This window comes from Podarcis liolepis, assembly GCF_965112155.1.
Source record: "Podarcis liolepis genome assembly, chromosome: 13".
NCBI lineage: Eukaryota > Metazoa > Chordata > Lepidosauria > Squamata > Lacertidae > Podarcis > Podarcis liolepis.
Window position 1 is genome coordinate 19,588,419 of NC_139573.1, and position 12,121 is coordinate 19,600,539.

The window sequence follows — 12,121 nt, forward strand, 5'->3', positions numbered from 1 at the left end:
CACCAAAATATGCATTTTTATGGACACTTTACCCTAGTAAATGCATTCCTGTACAAATTATTGGGCTGGAGAAGTGCACTGCAAAATTCAGAATTGCGCGAATTTTGGTTGGCTGTGTTTCGGTGCCGTTGCTGTTTCTGAAAGCGCAATTTAGGTGGAGTCACATTTAAATGCAAACTGAATCAAATATCTCCCCCAGCCATAGTCATGTCCAGTTTGGCCCAATGTCTTATGCTGCTGCTGAATTACTGTGAGAGTCAGGGCTAGCTTATGCACCAACATTTCTTCTCTTAGCAATGTTTTTTTTTGGGGGGGGTGAGTGCCAGTCTTTATGAGGACAAAACAGAATCATCCATGCACAATAGGAATGTGCAGAGAGTTGGAGTTCTGTGCTTCTTTGGTCCAGGAGCTCTGTGGAGTGAGTTGTTTGCCCATCACGGTTTTTGAGGACAACCAACCGTGCCTGAAATTGGCTGAATTGGGGCAATTCAAGGCCAGGACCAAACATCTAGACATTCGCTTTCTTCCCTACAAGGAAGTATTAGCATGCTTGAAAGCCCAGTATTTGTAGAAGTACAGAAAACAAACAAACAGAACTTAAGGGGAACCCCCCCCCCAGTAGCTTCAGAATACTGAATTAGTTGGCAGGGAAAACTGAAGGTGTGTGTGTTTTTTGGGTGTGTGCGTGTGCGTCTGGCTGGCTGAAAGGAGCAAGGGAAGAGGATAATGTGGCTGAAACAACTAGGGAAGCTTCAAAACTCTGCTGCTCGGGCAGGTGCGAAAGAAGGCAAGAACCACCCTCTGCTCTGATTCCCTCCTTGCTGGAGAGAAACACACCAAAAGATGATGGAGAAAGAGGCACAAAGAGATAAAAAGGACATCATTTTTGTCCGGACAGGTAATTTCCTGGTTCATACTGAGTTTATTTTTAAATGTCCTCAGAGAAAAGTGAAAGTAAGAGCTGCCCATAGGTACAAGTGGATAACATCCAAAATGTTAATGCAACTGGAATTGGACATCATTGTGTCCACCCACCCACACAGCAAAACTCCAAAAGGTAGCAGCAAAGAGACGAAAGAGCTCCTCTTCTTTTTAATGCAATTCTTATTCAGTGTGAAACATTTAAAGATTTTTTTTTTTTTTTTTTTTTTGCTAATATAAATCCCAAAGCAAATGTGGTTCACATTGCCAACTGGAAAACCAGTAGACCAGTAGACTTGAGGTTTTTTTAAAAAAATCTTGCGAAGCCCCTTCTTTAATTCTTGTCATAGACAAGGAGACTTGGGTTGTATCCAGATAGGTCCATTAATTTTAAGTAGAACTTAAGTTAGCCATGCCAGTGGGCCTCCTCTGGGTATGACTAAAAGCGAGTCTATCCTGTTAAAAGAGAGTCTGTCCTGTCGGGGAGATGTGCCAATCTCAGATTCAGGGATTTTTTTACCCTCTAAAACCCTTCCATGTTTTGGGAGCTAATATAATATCTGTTTAGGAAAGGCTTTGGCTGTAATGCAGCCCTGAAGTAACATTCACACAGAAAGCTGGAGGCCAGGGAACATTTTAACCTCTAAGTGGTTTGCAACAGTCCTACAGTGCTGTCGAGAGATGTTGTCCAGAGGTAGAACCTTACTGCAGCCTGGGGTTTGACCAAACATGGGGCAGTAGCTTGCAACACAGCTGCAATGTTATCCTTAGTTTTTAGTCGAGTGTTTCAGGTTGGCTTGAGAGACTAGTAATCAACCGTGTGGCTCTTGTAGTGTAGCTCAGTGTTCCCCAACCTTGGGTCTCCAGCTGTTTTCGGACTACAATTCCCATCATCCTTGACCACTGGTCTTGCTAGCGAGGGATGATGGGAGTTGTAGTCCAAAAACAGCTGGAGACCCAAGGTTGGGGAACACTGGTGTAGCTCACTGCTGTATCCTTACTGCAGGTTGAGAGACTGTGCTGAATATAGGGGAGAATTTTGGTTCAGTTCATATTTTGATGGGAAACTACCTAACCTGCACTTCCCCAAACAACATGTGGATAGGTAGCCTTCAAAAATTAACACCTCTCTGAATTTTGTGGTGCAGACTTCAGCTATATACAAAAATGTGTACGTTTGAAGGAAAGTGTGCATAAATGTGCATATATTTCTGAAATAAACACACAAAGATGCTTTATATTAAGGGAAACTACTTGCTCAAGTGTGTATATTTGAGAAATGTGTGCTAAAATGCTGGCAGTTTTGTGAGGACTTTTAAAAATAAAAATTTAAAAAGTAATTGCATATTGATCTGGAAAACTGAAACCATCGAGAAATTGAGAAAGATAAACCAAAACTGATACGTTTGCCCATCCCTAGCTGGGAGGGAATATTTTATAGGAGTAATGCGGTACTCTGATTCCCTGTTAATAATCCCTAATCAAGTTGCAGCAAAAGTCAAAACTGCAATTGTCCCCTGAAACCAACCTCCAGCCAAAATGGGAGGGGTGTCATCATGCTTGGGGAAAGCCACTTCCGAGCTGGGGAGGAGGTGGGGTTGTGGGCCCACCCCCTCGCCACACACGCAGGGGCTGGCTCACAGCCCCCGCGAGAGCAGGGGAATCCTCGGGGGCGTGGCCTAGTGCACTTAAGGCTGGCATGCCCAGAGACTTCCCTCTCTTCCCCGTTCCAGCTGCTCCGGTTAACCCTTCCCGGTCTCCATGCCTGGTAGTCAACAGGAGCCAATGCCTAAGGCCAGTACCTCTCAATTCCTGTAATCAATAAAGTTGTGGCCTTTTTACGCCCATTAACCTTAAATAACGTGTCTGTGTCTTCATTTCACAAGGGGGGAGGGGACTCGCCACGCAAACTCCAGGGTTTGCAGAAGTTAAAATAAAATAAAAGTATATTGGTGGCAGTTGAGGGGTAGTGGAAGAAACAGAACAAATAATAATAATAATAATAATAATAATAATAATAATAATAATAATAATAATACAGCAAACCTTAATAGTAACAATCTGATCCAGTATAAAAATAACTTTAAACTTGAGGGAGTGGCAGACTCTGGGCTGTCCTGCTTAGGTGGTTTGACAGGCAGGAACCCTAAACAGGAGCAATCTCCTTAGGAGGAAGGAGATGTGATGGTCCCACTTGTTAGACTCCTAATGAGGACATGGATTGTCAATGGTACAGTGGCCGCCCTTTCTGCCTTCTGGCTTTAAAAGCCCCGTAAGGCCAGCAAAGGAAAACTTGCTTTACCCCTTGGCCAAAATTTAAATCTGCGATTCAAGATTGGGAGTCAGGAGAATTGTGTGTGTGTGTGTGTTTGCGCATGCACATGTGCAAGTGCAGTGTGGGAGCTAGTGTTGTGTAACAGTTAGAGTGCCAGCCTTCGACGTGGGAGACCAGGGTTCGAATCCCCGCTTAGCCATGAATCTCACTGGGTGACCTTGGTCCAGCCACACACAAATCCTCAGCCTAACCTACACCACAGGGTTGTTGTGAGGACTCATGGGAGTGGGGAGAACCATGTCCACCACCTTGAGCTCCTTGGATGGAAATGTAATCGATAAATAAATGCTGGGAAGTGTACCTCTTTGAGCAAGAAGGAAGAAGCAGCAAAGGCAAAGGACCATCCGTAGCGGTATTGGAAGTACTGCTCTGAGCCGCTGGGGCGGTTCATCACTTCGTCATTGATGCTGGAGATGTACAGAACCAAGCCCACCACCAGAGAGAGCCCTGCAGAAAGAGCACAGAGGGAGAGGGGTGGGAAGGAAGAGGCTGTTATCTTCAGCTGTTCATAAAGGCCTCACTTGTGGGGAGGAGCCACAGCTCCAGTAGCAGAGCCCCTGCTTCACAAGTGCAGAAGGTCCCAGTTCTAATCCCTGACATATCTAGGTAGGGCTAAGCGTTTTCAGTTTGAGACCCAGGGAGAGAGCTTCAGTCAGTCAGTATAGACCAGGGGTAGGCAACCTAAGGCCTGGGGGCCAGATGCAGCCCAATCGCCTTCTCAATCCGGCCCATGGACGGTCCGGGAATCAGCGTGTTTTTACATGAGTAGAAGGTGTGCTTTTATTTAAAATGCATCTCTGGGTTATTTGTGGGGCATAGGAATTTGTTCATTTTTTTGCCCAAAATATAGTCCGGCCCACCACATGGTCTGGGGGACGGTGGACCGGCCCACGGCTGAAAAAGGTTGCTGACCCCTGGTGTAGACAGTATTGAGCTACATGGACCAATGATCAAACTCAGTATAAGGTACCTCCCTCGGTTCGTATGTTGTACCACAAACCTACCTCACTCTCCACATTTAGCTCAGAGCAGAGATGCCATTGCAACCAGCCACAGTGCGTACACACACACACACACACACACACCCAAATGCACACACATCACCCCTTTATGGGTTCCTTTCAGACTATATGTGTTGGGTGGTGGTGGTGAACAGCATGCCCACATTTCTGTCTATTAATTGCCGTATATCATATAGAAGGCAGCGAGAGCTACTGTAAATCAAGCCTGCTCCTATCTACATAATTGCACCCCTTCAGCTGCATAGCTTCACCCTGCATTGCATTTCTTGGTCATAGTAGCATGTGACAAAGAGAAAGAGTGCTAAAATGCAGCTGGCTCAGTAGTGCAGCACGGCGCCGTACTGTGCTTGTGCTGCAGCATCGCAGACAGGCCTATGTGCCGCTCTTCTTCTGTTTCCCATTAAGGGCCCAGTGCTGCCCTTTTCGGCTGCTCGCAGATTTACTTCTCGGGTTGCCTTGCAGCCATTGCTCTTCACCAACTCGTAATATCATCTGAACTGAAGAAGACCAACCTGGACATAATTGCCTTCCATGATCCGTTCTTCCCTTGCCATGCAATTAGAACTATAACATTGTTGTTCAGTCTCACTTGCCTGGCCCCATTGCCTTGGCCCCCATAGCCCCTCTGTCCTTCACCCCTCCAAATTAAACACACTTATTCTCTAAGTGGAACTGATTAGGCTCTGCAAGGCTTTGGAATGTTTTTTTCGGGGGGGTTTTACTATTTTATTATATATTTTATCAGAACTGGCCCAGCCATTATGTGGGGTAAAGCCACTGCTTCAGGAGGCAGAAACCCCACAGGTAACAAGCCCATGGGTGCCCCACCTGCCCCACTGCCTCCACCAGTGATGGAGAAGCGCTACTGCCATCGGTGCCAATTTTGGGCAAGATCATGTCCATTTGGAGCAAGATCTTGCCTGAAATGGGGGGGGGGACTTGAGGAGCACACAATATCTCATGTGATTTGGAGTGAAATCTCACCCGAAATCAGTGTGCTCTTGCCCAAAATCAGTGCCGTGTGGCTTCAGATGCAGCTGGGGGTAGGGCAGGAGAAGGTAGGTGGTGGAGGTGGCAGGGGCAGGGGAAAGCAGCGCTTCCCATTTCATCTCAAGTGGTGAAATGGGATGTAAAGGTAAAGGGACCCCTGACCATTAGGTCCATTCGTGGCCGACTCTGGGGTTGTGGCGCCCATCTCGCTTTATAGGCTGAGGGAGCCGGCGTACAGCTTCTGGGTCATGTGGCCAGCATGACTAAGCCACTTCTGGCAAACCAGAGCAGCGCACGGAAACGCCGTTTACCTTCCCGCCGGAGCGGTACCTATTTATCTACTTGCACTTTGACGTGCTTTTGAACTGCTAGGTTGGCAGGAGCAGGGACCGAGCAACGGGAGCTCACCCCGTCATGGGGATTCGAACCGCCGACCTTCTGATCAGCAAGTCTTAGGCTCTGTGGTTTAACCCACAGTGCCACCTGCGTCCCTACGAAATGGGATGTACCAGCCCTGTGTTTCATTATTACATTTACACCCCACCTTTACTTCCATGGAGTTCAAGGTGGCTTGCCTGGTTCTTCCTCTCACCACTTTATCCTCACAACAACCCTAAGAGGTAGATTAAGCTGAGAGGCAGAGACCAGCTCAAGGTCAGCCAGTGAGCTTCATGGCTGAGGGGGGATTTGAACCCTGGTCTCCCAGGTCCAGCACTCTAACCTCTACATCATGCTGGCTACCTACTATGCCCCGCTGCTTTATTGCTACCTGTATTTGTTGCTACTTATTGTATTAATGTTTTAATAAATATGCACAGGCAGGCAGCACCATTTGTTCCTCCTCCTCTGGTCCTCCCCCCAGACCCCAGTATGGATGTGGGCCTATGGTTGCCCTGCCCGCTTCCCTCTTCTTCCCCCTCCTCCCACACTGGGGAATGCAGTGGCAGCAAGTGGACAAAACTGGGCTTTTGTCGTAAATCTAAAGGCCGTTTTGTGCTTCGGTTGTGTTCTGGTACTTCTGTCATGCTTGAGTTGGAGCGTGACAGAAGCGGAGGGTGGATGCGGCAGGGTGCAGCTCTTTGCTCCCTGCTTTGCTGCCATTCCTCCGCTTCCTCTCCTTTTCCCATGCTGGCCAGGGAGTCGTGTGTCCCCGTCCCCCCCGGGCCTTAGCAGTAACGCCAGCTCACCTGCCTTCTGAAGTGATGGCTGCTTACTGCTGGAGCTGGTGGGCAGGGAAGCTAATGGGAGGTGAAGCCAGAGGCAATTCTGGTTTTTTTTTTCCTGTCCTCCTCTCTTGCAAAAATACAGTGGGTGCTTTAGCAATTCTCAGACAAAAGCATTAGAGGAGAAAAGCTGGACACAGAGAAACTCCACATTTGTACAAACCAGCATCCAGTTTCTAAATATCTAGCTGGATAAATGAGTCTTTATAGCAAGTGTCTGCAAGTTAGGGGTTTAGCCTTGTTTTAAATGCATTTGCCGTTTATGGTTTTCTTAAAAAACTTTTTTATTTTATACGTAAGTTGCCTTGAGATGGTGGTTTAGAAGGTGATTAATAGTAATAATCCTGTAATTTTTCAGTTCTGCTTTTACCAAGATGGATGGAAAGAATGTCAAGGAGTCTTGGAATAATAAGAAAATTATGAATATGACTCTTGGAGTGGGGGGGGCATGAGACTGCTGGACTTTGGATTTGGGGTGTAGAAAAAATAATGGTAGGACCTTGCCCCTGGCTTCTGAAATGTAAGTGTTGATGGGGGAGCAGAGAAAGGGTATAACAGGGAAGGCATATCCCCACCTTTTCCAGCTCCTTTCTAGTCGGTGCTTCTTCAGGTTGTTTGAAGAGAGCGTTGCTGAAGCTGTCTTGGAGGGAAGAGTGATAGCTCAGGGGCAGAGCACCTGTTTTTCAAGCAGAAAGTGCCAAATTCAATCCCCAGCATCTCCAGGTGAAGCTGGGAATGATGCTTGTCCGAAATCCTAGGTAACCGCTGCCAGTGAGGTCAGGGGTGGGGAAACTGTGACCCTCCAGGTGTTGTTGGGCTACATCTCCCGTCATCTCTATTAATTGGCAATGCTGGGTATCCAACAATATCTGGAGGACCACAGACTCCCTGGCCCTGAGCTAGGTGGACCAATGGTTTGCCTTGGCAAAAGGCAAGTGCTCATTCTAAACTCTATATCAGACCATGTCAGCTGGTAAGTGATGGGAGTTGTGGTCCAAAATAGCCCTAGACTACGCAGGTGGCGCTGTGGGTTAAACCACAGAGCCTAGGACTTGCCGATCAGAAGGTCAGCGGTTCGAGTCCCTGCGACGGGGTAAGCTCCCGTTGCTCGGCCCCTGCTCCTGCCAACCTAGCAGTTCGAAAGCATGTAAAAGTGCAAGTAGATAAATAGGTACCGCTCCGGCGGGAAGGTAAACGGCGTTTCCGTGTGCTGCTCTGGTTCGCCAGAAGCGGCTTAGTCATGCTGGCCTCATGACCCGGAAGCTGTACGCCGGCTCCCTCGGCCAGTAAAGCGAGATGAGCGCACAACCCCAGAGTTGGCCACGACTGGACCTAATGGTCAGGGGTCCCTTTACCTTACGAATCTTCAGAGACACAGTCCTCAGATGATGGCAGTCTCATGTGGAGCTACAGTCACTACAGCCTACCTCTCCTCTCCTGAACCCTGAGGAGTCACCTCTGCCACCAGACACCAAAGGCTGGACCACAGATTTCAGAGGATTGGAAGATCCCTGTGAAGAGATCCCCAGAGCTTGAAAGCCCAGGGCCTAGAAGAAGCAGCCAATGGCTGCAGGATAAAAACTTTGGCCTCACTGGCCAAATGAAGCATTAATGTGGTGTAGCCGCTAGTCAATAAATAGCTAAGCCAGGCTATGAAGAACTATTTATTAGGTGCTTCAGTAATGTATACAGTCTGGCTCAGCTGCATGATCGCTGACCATGGTACTGAAATCCACACCTTGACCCTTCTCCAAGGTGCTGATCCTATCGGCCTAGGACTATGGACCTCCTCTGTGCTTGGACCATCACCCGTGTTGAAAACCCCCATGGAACAAGGTTGTGAAAGGCTACTCTGTGGCTTGTCAATTCTTAACAGAAGCCACCGGCCCACTTCAAGGGTTATAGTCCCCCTGTTGCCATGACCCTGCTGCACTCTGAAGACTACCACACAGGATTTATTTAGCTATCCCAAATGTCATGGTTAACACACAGATTCCTGGAATAAATTGCCCTCTGATTAACGTTCCCCCACACCTCACCAGAGAGGATGAAGAAGATTCCTGAAACGAAAGCCAGGATGGTCCTCTGGGGGCGGATATGTCCGATGTTGCTAATGACAAATGCTGTGAAGACGAGAAAGAGGCTGACCATAGGGAAAGGCGTGGCTGTGCGGATGGTCTCTGCCAAGAGAAAGAGAGAAAGAGAAGAGTCAGATTTTCTAAGTTAAATTTGAGTCGATCCTCTTCACCAAAGCGCAGTCCTAGAACCAGGTTTGAATGCTCAGATTTCTGACATGTGAAGCAGTTGTATTCCTTGGAGAGCCCCCTGAGCATGTACAGATATATTCCCCCTACTTCCTGAGTAACCACAGGCAGCCCATCTAAAGCTGGGGCTTTAGATGGGCTTAAACTAGCACTCTTTCTTTTAGAAATGACCCCACAGTACACACATCAAGTTTCAGTGAGTTGGATGCAAAATCATGCCTGGTTCTCTGCAAACTCCATTTATTTAAATTGAGATTCCTAACATAGCCCTGTTTCTAGAATTTGGTCATATAGACATCGCAGATGAATACTCCACGCATAAAATAACTCACATCTGAATGTGGCAAACAAATGTAGTAAAATTTCCAAAGTAATTTCAGGATTGAGCTTTGATTAAATGGAAGGGGGGGTAGAAGGAGGGGAGCAGATAACGTGTGACTGAAATGTTTGAGGCAGAGCTGGCTCAAGACATTTTGCTGCCTGAGGCAACAGTGCAAAGTTCCTCTGAATATGTACAAATGCTACAGACACATGGTACAACTAAAGCATGGCAACTGTAGTTTGTTAAGGGTGCTGGAAATTGGAGTTCTGTGAGGGGTAAACTACCATTCCTAGGATTATTATTGGGGGGGGCATTGTGCTTTAAATGTATGGTATGTGCACATCCAAAATTGACTTTAAAGGGACATTTTATTTCAGATCAGTAGGTAGAGCAAAAAAATTCATACTGCTATGCCACCTGCCATCTCTTCCTATAGGACCATAGATGTGGCTTCCCAGAATTAAAAGAACTGAGGCAGGGGCAGAGGTAAACATCTGCTATGACATTCAGTAAAGTGGGCCCCGGATCTGCAAAGGTTGAAGATGCCTGAATTGAAACGTACAAAAGTATGTAAACCGTAATACATGCACCATAATAATGTAAGCTGACAAGTGCTACACTAGATGCATGTCCACCACGTATCAAAACATCTCTTTGCCCTTACATTCAAGAGTCCTTATCTTTACACACACACACACCTTTTTGATGTACAAATGTGCATGGGTGATAAAACTAAATCCCTTGTATCTCAGTTGTTTCCCAAGCACATGGAACATTTCCACATACAGGTGAATTCTTATTTGCATGCAGATGGCCTACATGACAAAACAACACAGTCCATTGGATAAATGCTTGCACCAATACATTCTGGAACCGATCCAAAGTGTTCTTTTCATTTCTGAGTATGATCTTAGGTCGACCTTAGTCTATTCTATTTGTCAGGCCCTCTTCCCAAACCCATAAATTTGACTTTGGTATACAACATGAAATATACTTTTTCACACAAAAAAATTGAGTTTTCCAGAACATGAGATTTAATTACCCAAAAGTTGCCTTTCTAAAAGTCTCTTTAAACTGCATGTCAAGTGTGATTCCTGATAAGGTGATTCCTGCTTCTGTTAAAAGGGCATGAACCCCATTTGATGGCTCAGAACTCTAGCTAAGGGCTCCAGCCTTTTTGGACAATGTCAAGTTATTAAAAAAATTAAGAGTGCCACTGAATATGTGCAGAGTTGATTGCCCTCCACTCCGTGTAACAGCAGCTTACTACTAGCCATTTCTGGAACTACAAGGTTCACTACCAAACAATAAGACACCTCTCTTGGCTGGAACTGAGGCCTAGTCTGCACATGCTGCAGATCTGAGGAGGTTGAATTCTGAGGTGGTAAATGTGCAGTAGCATTTCAGACTTCAGCTGAATGCATCAGATTTTTGAATACTCCCTCGGTTTCTTCATTTGTAAAGCCCTCCCTGTAAGTTAAAGAAACAACCACAACTATAATTAGGGAGGTTCTGGCCTAGCCTGCTCCCCGCTGAGTTGGTTTGCGCTTGTTGGAAGATTTCTTCTGCTAGGGGAGAATTGAAAATGCAACACCCTTCCTCAGAGCTCAGTTGTAGAGCAGGAAACTCTAAATACCAGCGTGGTGGGTTTGAGTCCCATGTTGGGTGAAAGATTCTGGCATTTGCTGGGAGGTTGGACTAGATGACTGTCATGGCCCCTTCCAAGTCTACAATTCTATGATTCTTCCACCTTTTTCTAGGTCCCCTCCACACCTCCAAAAGAATGGATCGTGGTAGGGTGTTGAATGCCAAAGGTGGTAGAGTGGACTGTGGGGAGGAGATAGTTCTCCATGTAAATACTCCCTGCAAGTAGAAAACTATATACTGTCAGGGTGCTGCTGGTGGCTACTGGCTGCTTGCCCAGTAAAGCAGAGAGAGAGAGAGAAAGCGAACTTTTCAGTTCTTTTTTATTATTAGAATTACCAGGACAAAATTCCATCCACACCGTTCATTATCCGGCGTTGCCTCGAGTGAAGCTCCACCTCCCCTTCTCTGTACTTCCCTTTTCATCAGACTCCTCCTCCCTTCTACGGCAGTTGTCAAGTGCCACCCACCTCTGAGCCCTCTTCTCTGCCATTCTCAATGAACGCCTGGTCTGGGGGGTCAGAATGGGTTCTGGGGTACTGTCCAGCGACAGCATGTCTGTCAGCCACTGCTCAGGCTCTGCCTGTTCTGTGCTACCTGGTTCTTGCTCCTCATCTTCCATTATTTCCCAACTTCTTCTTCTGGGTTGTGACCTGTGTCGAACCACTCTTCTAGGTCTATACTATCGGCCCCTTCCTCCTCCCTGGAAGGCTCCTGGGCAGGCTGTCTCCACCATTCCTCTTCATCTGCCCAGTCCCTGACATATACATATGCTAGAAAAATTCCAGAATTATCCTCTCTGCTTTTTTTCTACTCACAGAGAGGTTTTTAAATAATAATAAAAAGCAGGAGAACATTGAAAAGTATGATTCCCCTATGCAGCTGATGTAGTATAAAGCATTCTGCAATCTCCATCCAACCTTTAACTAATAAGTGTGTTCACCCAGTTAGCATTAAGGCAGATGCAACTAAAAAATAGCCCTCCTAAGGGCTAGGGTAGCCAACGTTGTGTTCTCCAGATGTTTTGGACTACAATTCCCATAATCCCCGGTTATGAGCTATACTGGCCAGAGCTGATCAAAATTAAGAGCCCGCAGCATCTGGAGGGCACCATATTGCCTATTCCTGATCTAGGAGGAGGAAACATGCTATATGATTCCAGGAGAGAGAGAAGGGGTAAGGTGAAGATCACTCCAGAGTTTGCTCCAGCTGCGTATTCACTGGGTCATCAGTCATCAACTGCCCAGTGGGAAGAAAAGAGAGGAACTCAGACCATCTCAGAGCTTCCAGTGGTGGCTGGAACCCATTGCTACTGGTAGGGTGGGAGGCAGGGAGTCCAACAGTAGGTGGCGCCAGAGCGAATGACAGACAGAGCTGCCCTCTGGACTGGTTGTCTGTAA

General features: G+C 46.8%; 1 protein-coding gene across 1 annotated transcript in view; it reads right to left on the minus strand.

The window, feature by feature from the left end:
* Positions 1 to 12,121, minus strand: part of CACNG7 (calcium voltage-gated channel auxiliary subunit gamma 7) — a 47,242-nt gene that overhangs the window by 11,087 nt on the left and 24,034 nt on the right. The window contains exons 5-6 of the mRNA XM_083471765.1: positions 8,531 to 8,671; positions 3,558 to 3,703 (exon numbers count right to left, since the gene is read on the minus strand). Of these exons, the coding sequence (XP_083327891.1) occupies positions 3,558 to 3,703; positions 8,531 to 8,671 (287 nt within the window). The remainder of the gene's footprint in view (positions 1 to 3,557; positions 3,704 to 8,530; positions 8,672 to 12,121) is intronic.